We start from the raw sequence: 13,818 nt of genomic DNA, 5'->3' as shown, positions 1-13,818 counted from the left end.
TGGCAACGAAAAATTCAGTACATATCTAGAATTTTCTTTACCATTTTTCAAGTTGAAGAGGTTGTCTACTACTTTTACATTCATGGCCTATCCTTAGTATAGGTCATCAATGTCTGATCGGCCGGGATCTAACACCCCGCACCCCCAATGATCAGATGTTCTCGCCTGTGGCAGACAGCCGGAAATGCTCAGTTCTGGAGCTGCTACGTTTTCTGATAGTGGCTGCTGTCGCTACTGCCCATCTATTGATTTGAGTGGGAGGTGTGTAATGGGATCAACAATTCAGACTGCATCATTAATGTAGAAATGGATTTGAATATTGCTTCAGCACTTGCCCACAAGGGGGCAGTGTCAGACTGTGCAACCACAAACACAGAGGTGGGAAATCCCCTACTGCAGCTTGTGTTTTTGAACCAGGAAGAAAAAGTGCGGGAAGGTTGTTCAGCTCCGGAGCTCAGCCAGAGGAGAGCTGCGTGTGGTCTTCCTGAACAGAGGGCTCTTTTGCCACCGGAGACTTGGAGGAATCACCCTGTGGAAGTGGTTTCTGCCATTCCCGGTCTGCAGGACTTTGTTTTCACCAAGGATCTAACCGGACTGCAGAGCATCGCACCCTGAGTGCAAGTGCAGGGGCTGTGACCTCCCTTCTTCTGTTCGGCGTGCCCCGGGACTAAAAGACTGACTAGAATCCGTTACCAGCGGGAGAAGATCAACGGAAAAGACCGAGGAGCTGCATCCCTTCAGCGCTGCACCGGGACCCATCATCGTGAGACTCCAGGCCTGCGACGTGGGAGCGGCATCTTCTTCCGGGATAGACTGGTACGTGATTGTAGGGAAAGTGAGGGAAAGTTGCCGCCATTTCTTTGTTGTTTTTTTCCCTTTCTTCTTGCTGCGTACCCGGAAGGAGTGAAGATCCGGGGACTCCACTATACACATGTGCGCAGATAGTTCGGTTGATTGTATTATAAATATGCTTCCTAGTAAAGAAATGTTACTACCGGTAAAATCTGAGTATGTGGATTTTGTTGGAATAGAGCATACACACACACCCGCGGCCCTAACACCGGTCGCTTCATGAGGGATCGGGACCCCCCGCAGATAGTCCGCATCCTGCCGACTACGCCACATGTAACGGGGTGCCGGGGGTCCCTCGGGGGTTGTAGTCGTGGCCCCTTCAGGTATCAGGCTAACCCCCGGCGCAGCCGCCACTTTTGGGACAGGGGATCGTGTTGTGGGGCAGAGTGTGGATGAAGGAAGGACGCTGGCAGACACAGGAAAATTCCGCAGGCAGGCATCAGTTGAATCAAAAGGCATTTTATTGCACGTATTGTCACAACAGAGGCACAAATCTTGCAGCGTTGATTCACGGCCCTTGCTGGGGAAAACTGCTCCTGTCTTCTCTTCTCAGGGGGCCTTGCCCGGCTACTCTGGTTCACCTAGGCTCCCGCTACCGCAGACTTGACCCACACAACTCTGTTTCACCGTCTAGGACACTTTCTTTCTCTTTTCTTTCGCTATCTGCCACCATAGCTCCCACACTCTGCCCCCGTTGCTCCTTCTCCCCCGTCCCGGAATCAACTGCCTCAACCTCAAACTTTCTTTCCCTACAGCACTCTCTCAACCTCCCCCTTCTGTCCGGCTCCTCCTCTCTCCTGTGCTGTTCCTATGGGGACAGCCGCCCCCTTCTGACATCTAGGGAAAACCCATTAATCACATAAAGCATAAAAACATTAACATTAACATTCTTTTGAACAACCCCCGGCATGGGGCCTTTTCAGGGGGGAACTGCACCTCCTTGTAAGGGGTCCGTCCACCCCTTACAGGTGGATGTACAGTACTTGGCCTCGGCTGTTATCAGTTGACAGGGCAGCTCTGGAATTTTGCATTTCCGGCTGTCTGCTGCCACCACTGGCACTAGGAACAGCTGATTGGCAGAGGTGCAGGGTGTTGGACCTCTGCCGATCAGACAGTGACCTATCCTAAGGATAGGCCATCAATGTTAAAGTAGTGGCCAACCTCTTTAATGATACAATTTTTAACACTTACTTGTTAGCCTTTATGACTAGTAGGTTAAATGCCAGTGAAACCTCGTAAGCTATCAGAGGTTATTGGGTTGAGAGGAACATGGCAATCTGAGCAAACATGTTTTAAACTTATGGATAGATCCACTATGATGCCCAAGGGTCCACATACAGTATACCTGAAGATGGCCCTGGATGAAGGAAGTTATATGAATATGATAATGAAGTGGCTTATATTACTCACACTCACACTTATATTGTTTCCAGTTATACTAAAGATGTGCAGTCTGAACAATGGCGGCTGTGAGCAGTACTGCAAGGTGGAAAACCGAGATGTTGTCTGTTCTTGTACCACTGGATATAAGCTAAGTGAAGATGGGAAAACCTGTGTGTCAAGTGGTAAGGAATGGCATTCAAGCTCACTTTCTTAATTGTAACTGTTTATACATTTATTAATGCTACCTTTAAGTTAACTTGACTCATTTAGCCAATTAGTTTGTTGCGTACTCTAAAATGGTCATCAATTTATAACTTAGAGAATTAGTGTAGGAATAGAAACAAAGGATTCACTTATTTTTAGAAACAGCGCTGCTATTCTTCTTGGAATGTGTCTGGATTTCCAACTCTATTCCATAGTTTTTAGCTCGACATGTCTTAACAGAGACAACCCTTGTAGCCACTATTAAAAGCGCACAAAAATACATTCTGTATAAATATTTTTTTTGTGTTTTAGTTGAGAACGACCAGTATAACTTAGATAAAATTGGGTGGATATTTCTCATAGTCAGAATTTGTACATTTTTATCATTTTATAAATTCTGACTGTTACAGAACAATATCCTTGTGGGAAGAGAGCTGCCATCAGAGCTAAGAGGTCCGCACCTGCAGAAAAAGAAAATCATACAACCCATACTAATAGTTCACAGATTAATATTCCTACTGAACGTCCTGCTGAATCTGTACCACCCAAAGAAAATGTCCAACCTGACTCCACGACACCCAGGGAAAATGTCCATCCTGCTTCTGTAGCTCCAATTGAAAATGTCCATCCTGCTTCTGTAGCTCCAAGTGAAAATGTCCATCCTGCTTCTGTAGCTCCAATTGAAAATGTCCATCCTGCTTCTGTAGCAGCAAGTGAAAATGTCCATCCTGCCTCCGTAGCACCTAGTGAAGATGTCCTTCATGAACTGTCTCTTGACGATTTGGTGCCTGACTTTAACCCAAATGAGAGAATTGTAGGTGGAAAAGACTGCAAATTTGGGGAATGTCCATGGCAGGTAAGTAATAAGTAATATGAATTATATTAAATGAATATTTATACAACACAACCATTAAGGTGAATTTTCACCAGATGTTTGCCACCTAATAGGAGAGCAGAAAAATGTCAGGACCATGTTTTAGGGTCTGAAACATGTCAGGTTTTTGGTCATGTTTTTAAATTTTTGAATGTTTTTTAACATTATGATCTAAATAAAACAATTTTTTTTTTATCTATTTCCTGGTTGGATTCCTATTATGGTGCTGGAGTTTTTTCTACATATTTTGAAGTTCTATACTCTATACCATGCTGATCTCAGATGGAGTAGCAAAAACATGGTAACAGATTCCCTATAAAAATAGGTACCCCACCTCTGGGATCCTGTGAAAAGCTTAATACAGCATGTAATTAAATGTGATACTCTCCTGAAGTCCCCCCTCGATGGTTTCGGCAATTGCTGGTCAGCTATGGCTCCGCACGGATGACACAGGAACTTTTAAACCTGTGATTGACTTCAGCCATCTGATGACTGGAGCAACGTGTCAGGCGTGTCAACGAGAAACATTTCCCTGCTGCAGTCAGTCACAGACTTCCAAGAACCGTGACATTCAAACACAAAAGGTATTACATTCTGGAGCTGGAACAAACCACTGAATGCCCTGCTCTGGATTCATGAGTAAGAATCCCCCTGTTACTTTTTTAATGATCTTTGCCTTGGATTTTTTTTTTTACATTGGATAACTCCTTTAGGGCTCCCTGTCAATTAGTCTGAGGAATTTATATGATGTCTAAGTTATATTTAGGTTAAGACAAACTCTTATTAATAAAAAAAAGTTATAATTATTTCTATAACCCATACATATCTAACATATAATCTGGTAAATTAATGCAGGCTGTCTTGTTAAGTGAAGATAATGAACCATTCTGTGGAGGAACAATCCTGTCCAAGCTGTTTATCCTGACAGCAGCTCACTGCATGAATCAGACAAAGTACTTCAAAGTTATTGTAGGTGAGTATCCTGGTGATCAAATCAAAATTTCAAGGGGTTGGGCAGGATTACAAACATGCTTAAAGGGGTTATCCACTACTTTTACATTGATGGCCTATCCACCACACACACTTGACACCATTTGAACCAAATACATTTATCTTGGTCTCATCAGACATGGTTCCAGTAATCCTTGTCCTTAATCTGCTTGCTTTCAGCAGACTGTTTGCAGGCTTTCTTTTGCTTAATCTTAGAAGAGGCTTCCTTCTGGGATGACAGCCATGCAGATCAATTTGATGCAGTATGTGGTGTATGGTCTGAGCACAGACAGGTTGACCCCCACCCCTTTAATGCTGGCAGCACTCATATGTTTATTTTGAAAAGACAACCTCTGGATATGATACTGAGTGCGCGCACTCAACTTTTTTGGTTGACCATTGAGAGGTATGTTCTGAGTGGAACCTGTCTTGTTAAACCACTGTATGGTCTTGGCCACCATACTACAGCTAACTTTTAGGGTGCTGGCATTCTTCTTGTATGATAGTGTATGAGCGATAACACCAAATTTAACACACCTTCTCACCATTCACACCTGAGACTTTGTAACACTAATGGATCACATGACACTGGGGAGGGAAAAACTAATTGAGCACAGATTGTTCATTTTCACTTAGGGGTGTCCTCACTTTTGTTGCCAGAGGTTTACACATTAATGGCTGTGTGTTCAGTTATTTAGAGGGCACAATAAATTTACACTGTTATACAAGCTGTACACTGACTACTTTACATTCTATCAAAGTGTCATATCTCCAATATATTAAAAAATTTACAAAACTATGAAGGGTGTACTCACTTTGAATATATATTGTATTTTCTAATAAAGACACCAGACAAAGAATTATATTTTGCTAGTTAAACTTTGATTAGGAGACCAAAATAAGACTACTTTGTGTTTCATGCAATACTAAACAGATTTTGTATAATTTTACAGGAGAGATGAATACACTTAAGAAAGATGGTTCTGAATCAATACACAAGGTGGACAAGATCATTATACACCCGAAATTCGTCAGGTTAACCTATGACTTTGATATAGCTGTGGTGAAGCTGAAAGAGGCCATTAACTTCACTGATAATATCATTCCTGCATGCCTTCCTGATCCTGATTTTGCTAATGAAGTCCTGATGAATGAGAGGCAAGCAATGGTGAGCGGTTTTGGACGCCTTCATGAGCGAGGGGTTCAGGCTACAAAACTTCAGAAACTTAATGTACCCTATGTTAGTAGGCAGACATGCAAAGAATCCAGTAAGTTCGGCATCACAGAAAACATGTTTTGTGCCGGCTATGACAAAGAGATGAAAGATGCTTGTCAGGGAGACAGCGGTGGTCCTCATGTCACCCCATACAAGGACACATACTTTGTGACTGGAATTGTTAGCTGGGGAGAAGGCTGTGCACAACAAGGCAAATATGGTGTGTACACAAAAGTATCCAAATTAAATAAATGGCTTATAGGGGTATTGAAAAAACACCAGTAATTCCAGGAAAATCCCATGTAACGACTCAACTTCATTCAAGTTTTACCATTATACTCCACAAAATAACATCTGAAGATGTTACAATTTCTCAAAAGGTGTCTTGAAGGTTCACACAATGTGAAGTCCTACAATAAGCGCATATTAAAATATGTTTATCGCTATTTTAATTATTACAATTCTTTACAGTTTAAGGAGTAACCCAACTTTGATACAACTTTAGTAAACTTCTATAGACTGAATCCATTCTCGTCTCAGGACGGAGCTATGCTCTTCTGCCTTGGGAGTTGCTTACACCTCACTTCTGTGAGGGCTCAAGACTCGGACATTCTCTGCTCTGTATGGGATTCACAGTCCTAAAAAGTATTTTAGAAAATGAACAAATTTTACTCTTTAAGGCTTTACATATCTAATGCATGGTTACTATTCTACAAGCTCAGATTATGAGAACAAAGCCCCAAGAATCATTAGTGTACAGTACTCTGCAAATCTAATGAGAAGCAGTGAAATTTAATCAATGATATTCAAATATCTGCTCTAGGAATAGAGTTGTTTATTAGTCCTCATATGCATGTATCATTTTTAGCTTATTCATTATCCTGGCAATTCACTAATACCGATATATGTACAATAGAAATAAAGTTTAAGTACTAAAGCTAGTGATGTGTCTTACTCGTCAGTAAAAATTGTAATGCGTAGTTGGCTATCAGATTATGTTAATATCACAGGTCAGTAAAATTATAAGTCCTCTTTCCTATTTCTACAATAAGATATAGCACTTTCAAACTAAAACTGTTAGATCCTTGAATGAATACAGTAAATTACTCATACAACACAATTTGTGTACCTGTTCAGTCTCTTATGTAGCCATGTTCCTGACAGTTGAGGGTGATGATGATGGAAGAAAATGTCTTACTATTTTCCAGTACATAATCCAGCACCTATACCTCAACACCCAACCCAGTGGCCCAGTGGCAGACACAGATAGTATGTGGAACCTGTGCAAAAACAGAATATGGGCTATATGTGTTTATGATAGAAGCTGTAAACTGCTTTGGAAATGGAATTACCTCTTCCTTTACCTCTTGCTTCTGCAGGGGTTGCTAAATGGTATGTCCACTCCTTCCCAAACCATACTGGCTGAAGTCACCTATATTTGTATGGATACCTTAACTGACTAGAGCTGAACAACACATTTTCCTACACACTACACAATCTAGCCCTTTAGAAAGTGAAACTGGTACACATCTACATGACAACGTGTATCATGTCTCCACTTTGGGGTTCCATCTTGGTTGGACCACAGCCTGTTTTGTGTTGGTCTGCAAAAGGATCTCTTGTTTTTCTTTCTAATGCTCTGCCGTCCTGTTTCACTTCTATTCAGGTGTGTACACTTTCTCATTTGGTTCACTAAATCCAATTTTGGGGGGCTATGTGTCACCCACGGGGCAAGGGGTTAAACTTGTTACTCGTTGCCGGGCCTGGTGATGTTGAGTCTGGGGATGTCACGGGTGGCCCTACCTGGCTTCGTGGCCAAGGGGCGTATAATAAAGGAGGGGGGTGATAATGGAGGTTTGATTCCGTGACGCCACCTGCGGTACGCAGCCAGGGAATTAGCCGCTGCTGCTGTCGCTGTCTTCCGGGGCAGCTGGTATTAGCAGCTAAGATGTTTCTGCTCCCTACAGGTGGAGCGGGCCCCAGGGAGGATGATGAGGGGAGTAGTAATGGTGGGCGCTGAAGCGCGGGGCGCCAGCGTTGGCAAGGACAGACAGACACCGTCTCTGCGGATTCAAGGTTTTCTTTACTCACAGTCCTGGTTTACCCGGGAAATGGCGATCACCGCCCTGATGGGCCCCAGTCGATCCCGAGCAATTTGAGGTCACCGCCGCTGTTCCCACTGTGAGTCCTTTCTGGTCAGGGTCCTTCCAATCCTGGTGTATGTGGAATATGGAACGGGCTGCAGGTGTTTCCTGCACTTTCCGCAGACCCTGTGTCTTGCTAAATTCTACTAAAAAGGGGGCTGAAAGCCCGTACTTACGAAGCGCTCACTGATATCCTAATCAGGCACAAATACTAATATTCTTTATAGCAAGATACTATTTATTTTAATAGCACATGAATAGTTAATGGTAGATAGGCATTTAGAACTATAGTCATAGAATCTTATACAATAACAGAAATATGCATCAACATTACCGTTTGTTGTAGCAATCCTTTCACATCGGAGGGAACTCGATTTAATGATAAAGGAATCAACATGGCATCTTGCATCACAGGAGCAGTGCGTACACTTCAATGTCCTGGAAGGTTTCCCCTAACATTAAGCGAGTCCGGTGTATTTTTATAGGAAAATTTGTAGGTTGTGTTTAAATGGTCACCAGCATGTGACAGCTGAGTCATGTTCATGTAACTTGACCACAAACTGCTGTGGGCACCAGCAGCTTACTGCACATTTACTTGTACATCCTGCCAGTTGACAACTGACCGACCACAGTTGACCATAGTGTTAGTGAAATATTGCAATGAGCCGTAAATTTCATAAGCAAGCTTCCTTAAACCTGTCTTTAAGCCAACCACAAGTTTCCGGTAAGTGGAACTGTAAATGTGACTTCCTCATTATCTTATTCTTTGGTCATAGTGAAATTGGTTATCCAAAGTACATCTCTTTGATACTGAATTATTGATAGGTCAAATAATATCTGGGATCACTCCTATCTTTTGATTATGATTCCTATCTAATCACACATTCTTTCAGTCATATCACATTGGTATCACAATCGGTCCTTGATCCCAGGGATTATTTTCCATCATCAGTATTCCACTAGAAGAAGATCACTCGGAATATACCATTCCATGACCAAGAAATATTGTTTGTCAGAAATTTTGTTTTTTTGGTTTGTTTAGATAAACGTTGCACTTTCACTACTTTTGTACAGTATATTAAAACTAAAAGCAATATTATCTGAAAAGCTCCCTTGAATATCATGTGTTTTGGCATTTGCTCGATATTCAAAGGAATCATTACACATTACATTTCCCGATATGTTACTACAAGTTTCACTAGACCCATTTATGAACATATTGGCATAAGGCCATAACATATCATGAATTGTCCTTTCCACTAAGCTGAGTTTAAAAGCATCTACAGTATTTATAGCTGTCCCAAAACTTATTTTTATATTCCCCATAGAGATGAATCCCAGGTTGGTCAGTCCAGTCTTATTTCTTGGTACCCAAATTCCTCCCTTAAAAGCCAGATATTGCAAATTGGTGACTGTTGCATTCAAATTGCCTTGCCACCATGGAAGATTGATCCATCCCACTACGGAAATGGGTACTGTAGTATTCTATAGACGAACACTTCGAGTGTCTTTATCAGCAAGATGATCAGAACAACTTTTCTACTTTAAGATTTCCTCCATCGATACCGGGACATCCAGATAAGGGATACGGGTGGCTGTAAGCGAAGAATGTGTACAGATCCAGCAATCTGTATGTTGAAAATGTGATGGTGCATCAGAAATTTATTCGCCATAGGTTCCTCCTGATGTAGACTTGTCCATCCAACGACCAAAGAGGCAAACATCAAACACAGGAATTTCTCCATCTCATCACTATCGAGCTCTTCCCAGTAACCGATACCATGGATTCCGCTTATTTACAACACCTTCTGCAAATAAAGATACACTATTATGTGGGGGCGTGGCCAGCAGGCAGCATGAGCGGTCGCATCTGAGAGCAGCTCCGCAGTCCAACGCTGATAAATATCATTAATCCGAAATATCATTAATCCTGCCGAAATTGGTGCCTAAATACACCTCCGTATTACCTGTGGTGCGGTGAGCATTCTGATCGGTACCATGAGCAGAGGTCGCAGTGCAGCGGCAGCTGACAAGCTGAAGAAGTTTGCCAGGGACTCCCAGCAAGATGGCGCCAGCAAGCAGGCAGAGCGGGAGGCCAGTGAGGTGGAGGAGGAGGAGAGCATGGAGGCCGGATCCAAGGAATCGCAGGAGCTAACCTTGCAGCAAGTTACTTCGCAATTACTTGCGGCGATCCAGGATTCAAAAGTGTCGCTGACGGGCAAAATCGAGGAGGTTAAGATCGATGTGGGTCTCCTCCGGCTGGACCTGCAAAATCTGAGAGAGCGGGTAAAGGAGACCGAGCAGCGGATCTCCACGCTGGAAGACGACGCAAGAGCGACGCCGGGCAGATTGTCCTCTCTGGAAAGCGCGGCAAATAACTGGGCGCAAAGGGCTGACGATCTGGAAAATCGCCTGCGCCGCAATAATTTAAGAATTCTTGGGATGCCGGAGAGAGCAGAAGGGAGCGACCCATGTAAGTTCATGGAAACATGGCTCTCTGAAACTTTCCCTGATGCGACGCTGTCAGCGGCATTCGCTATAGAAAGAGCCCATCGGGTACCGGCCAGACCTCCTCTCCCGGCCCGACTGTTGAGCAGCAGGGACAGAGATGCGATCCTTGGTGCGGCGCGACGCAAAGGCCCGATCCTACACAATAATGCTCCCATACTGATCTTCCCTGACTTCTCTGCGTCTCTCCAGAAAACGAGGGCTTCCTTCATTCAGGTGAAAAAACGCCTTAGAGATCACCAAATTGCTTACTCCATGATCTTCCCAGCCCGTCTCAGAGTGGTTCATCAAGAGCGATCCCTGTTCTTTACTTCTCCTGCGGAGGCGGATGACTGGATCAACACGCTGAAGAGGAAGCGCTGATGCGTTACAGCCATGGGCGATGCCGGGAGGGTCGCTGTTGTGATGGCGTCGCGACTCTGAATCGCTTATTTCATCTCCTGCGGAGTAAGGTCGGTGATACGATTCTTCTTCCTGGGATGCCTGTAATCGCTGTTGCGATCGTTTAGGACCACCCTATGCAGATATTCGGCGTCCCTGGATATTGAAGGCGCGAAATATTTTTGTTTTCTTCATCCCTCCTGCCGTACGAGTGGAGCGGTGTTCGGGGTCGCAGTTGCGCCAGCGTTCTGCTCTTTTGGTTCCAGTTTGTCGAGAAGTTGACGATCCTATCAGGATGCACCGGTGCGCTTGCGACCCCCGGATGCATGAGAGCTACTGGATGCGTTTATTACTGGCCTCCCATTGTGCCGGTCTCCAGGTTGGCCCCCCCTCGGGGCTGGGTAGCTGGAGGTCGCACCTCTGAGTGACGGGTCCTGGGTTCACTGCGATCATTACTAAGCCCAGTTTGAGCTCTAGAATTCTCGTCGCTGATGGGACCGGACTGAGCTGACTTCAGACGGGACATGTGCCAGACCGATGCTGCGGTACCATGATCACCTTCATGCGATATTGTATTATCCTGCATCTTGCGATCCAAAATGGGACTTCACTCAGGGCTCGCAGTATTTGGTAACGCACTTAAGTTCAGGATGTTGAATTTTGTCTTTAGAGCTATATTAAGGTTTTTAAGGTCACCAAACATGATAATAATTTATAATTTGGGGTTACCTGCAAATTCTCCTCCCATTTCCTTTACACTTCTATCTCCTCTCCCCCCCAACCTCTCCTCTCTTTCCCCCAGTTTCCACCCAGTATGCCTTCCGGTACCTTTCTCCTTCTTATAGTTCTATATTCTCTCCTCCTCACCCTCTCTCTTTTTCCGCTCAATTTTTTTTTTTTCTCTTCCCCTTTTCCCCTTCTTCTATCCTCTCTCCTATTTCTATGCCCAGTCACTCTGGGTTCTCTTACCCACGTATGATTAATAGGCTATGTTGCAGGGTAATTCAATACGTTGGACTGCAGGAGAAGCTTTAGTCCTTGCTTCGAGGACACCCCCGTACCAAGTACACCATCTAGCCACGTTGGTTCACCCTGGTCGTTACTAGGGACACTCTCTCCTGGTCACACTACTGGACCAGTTCTTTTCGGCTGTGTGTGCGCAACCGATAGTTTGTATTTAAGGGTACGTTTGCCCAAGTTCTACTGTGGGTTAAGTTTTTGACATTTCTCTATTAATCCAGTAAGCGATACACTTCAATGGCTTTAAGCTTGATGACATGGAATGTTAGGGGACTGGGCACATCCAGGAAACGGGCGGCAGTATTCGCACATATCAAAAAATCCAAAGCTCAGATTGTATGTTTACAAGAGACCCATTTATTGTTGGAAACCACTAGAGTGCTTCAGAAGCCTTGGGTTCAATGGTCAGCTCACTCTGTTCATTCCTCATACTCTGGGGGAGTATCGGTACTAGTCCACAAAGCATTGCGATGGGACCCGGGTACGATTATAAACGATAATGATGGGAGGTATGTGTTTATTCAGGCTCATATCGACGGGATAATGATAGTGATCTTAGCCATATACATCCCCCCTGCGATGGGAATCTCAATTTTGTATGAAGCGGGTAAGTTTGCCTCACAATTCCCACAAGCCTTGGTGCCCTGCATGGGGGACTTCAATTTGATTAATAACCCAGGACTGGATAGATTCAACACCCGACAGGTCCCGATCTCCCCTACGTTGCAAACTAGATTGAGTGCATTCCTTCAGGAGGTGGGATGGTGCGACATGTGGCGATTTTTTAACCCAGTACTGAGAGAATATACATGTTATACCCCAGGGAAAAACTCATTATCTAGAATTGATTACATTTGTGGAAATGAAAGAGTCTGTGCCCATATACAAACGGTATGTCACCTACCTGCCCAGATCAGTATCAGACCATTCCCTGGTATTTGTCAGCATTAAATGGGAAGGATGTAAATCTCGTAAAATGTCACGGAAGATTAACCCTTGGTGGCTGTCACTCTTTGGTACCAATGATAGGATTCCTGATCAGCTCAGGGCATACACCGAGACGAACTCCGTGGAAGAGAATCACTCGGCCTATTGGGACGCGCTTAAGGCGTATTTGAGGGGATGCTGTCACTCCTCTATCTCTTATGTCAAGAAACAGGCGGCCAGAGAGGAAGAGGAATTGGCCACTCAAAATAGAGTGCTTGAACATAGATTCACCTCGGACCCTTCTGAAGAGAACAGATCTCAATGGCTACAGGCTGGGAGGAAATATCTCTTGTACCTGCAAGATAAGGCTAAGAGACATGTCTTCTTCATGAACCAGAGATATTTTGAGCAAGGGAACCAATCTAGTAGTTTACTAGCGTTCCTAGTGCGCCAATCCACTAGCTCACCTGCGGTCCTTAAGATCAGAGACCCCGGTGGCGAATCAATCACCTCCGTCACTGCTATTCTGAAGGTGTTTCTGGACTTCTATAGGAATCTATATGGGTCCAGACTGACTGTGTCAAGGGAGGAGATCACTGAATACTTGCAGGATCTGGAGTTTCCCAGATTGACTTTGGCCCAGAGATCGGCCTTGGATGAGTCCATTAGCATGGAAGAGATGGTGGAGGCGATGGGAGCCCTCAATAGGGGTAAGGCGTCTGGCCCAGATGGACTCCAGATTGAAATATTTGACAAGTATAGGGGGTAGCTGGCTCCAGTTCTCCTGGACGGTTGCCTGATTCCTTCTATGAGGCAACCATCGTACTACTATTTAAACCAGATAAGGATCCATTGGATTGTGGCTCGTACAGACCGATCTCTCTGCTGAACTCTGATTACAAAATTCTTACCAAAATTCTAGCAACTAGACTCAATAAGGTGATCTCCTCCATAATACATGAGGATCAGTCTGGATTCATACCGGGTAGAAGTACCTCGGATAATTTGAGGAGGGCGCAGGTGATTCTACAGATGGGCACTAAGTTAGAGGAGGATTGGGCTCTGGTCTCCCTGGATGCGGCCAAAGCCTTTGACTCTATAGAATGGCCATACCTGCTGGAGGTGCTGCGGGCATTTGGATTCGGCAACGATTTTATTAGATGGATTGAGATTATATATAAAGCTCCAACTGCTAACATTCAGGTGGGAGGCGGAGTTTCGGAAACTTTCCCTTTGGGGAGGGGAACCAGACAGGGATGTCCTCTATCCCCTCTCCTGTTCGCCCTTGCCATGGAACCGTTGGCAGTGCGCATTCGGGC

The 13,818-nt window shown here is 44.4% G+C and overlaps 1 protein-coding gene across 1 annotated transcript in view; it reads left to right on the top strand.

The window, feature by feature from the left end:
• LOC142290366 (coagulation factor X-like) overlaps window positions 1–6,639 on the top strand; it is a 35,102-nt gene extending 28,463 nt beyond the window's left edge. The window contains exons 5-8 of the mRNA XM_075334333.1: window positions 2,286–2,417; window positions 2,850–3,295; window positions 4,169–4,286; window positions 5,257–6,639. Of these exons, the coding sequence (XP_075190448.1) occupies window positions 2,286–2,417; window positions 2,850–3,295; window positions 4,169–4,286; window positions 5,257–5,804 (1,244 nt within the window). The 3' untranslated portion in view covers window positions 5,805–6,639. The remainder of the gene's footprint in view (window positions 1–2,285; window positions 2,418–2,849; window positions 3,296–4,168; window positions 4,287–5,256) is intronic.
• Window positions 6,640–13,818: the final 7,179 nt, after the last annotated feature.

Source organism: Anomaloglossus baeobatrachus, chromosome 2, assembly GCF_048569485.1.
Source record: "Anomaloglossus baeobatrachus isolate aAnoBae1 chromosome 2, aAnoBae1.hap1, whole genome shotgun sequence".
NCBI classification, from domain to species: domain Eukaryota; kingdom Metazoa; phylum Chordata; class Amphibia; order Anura; family Aromobatidae; genus Anomaloglossus; species Anomaloglossus baeobatrachus.
The sequence above is the reverse complement of the archived record's forward strand: the minus strand, read 5'-3'. Positions and strand labels throughout refer to the sequence as shown.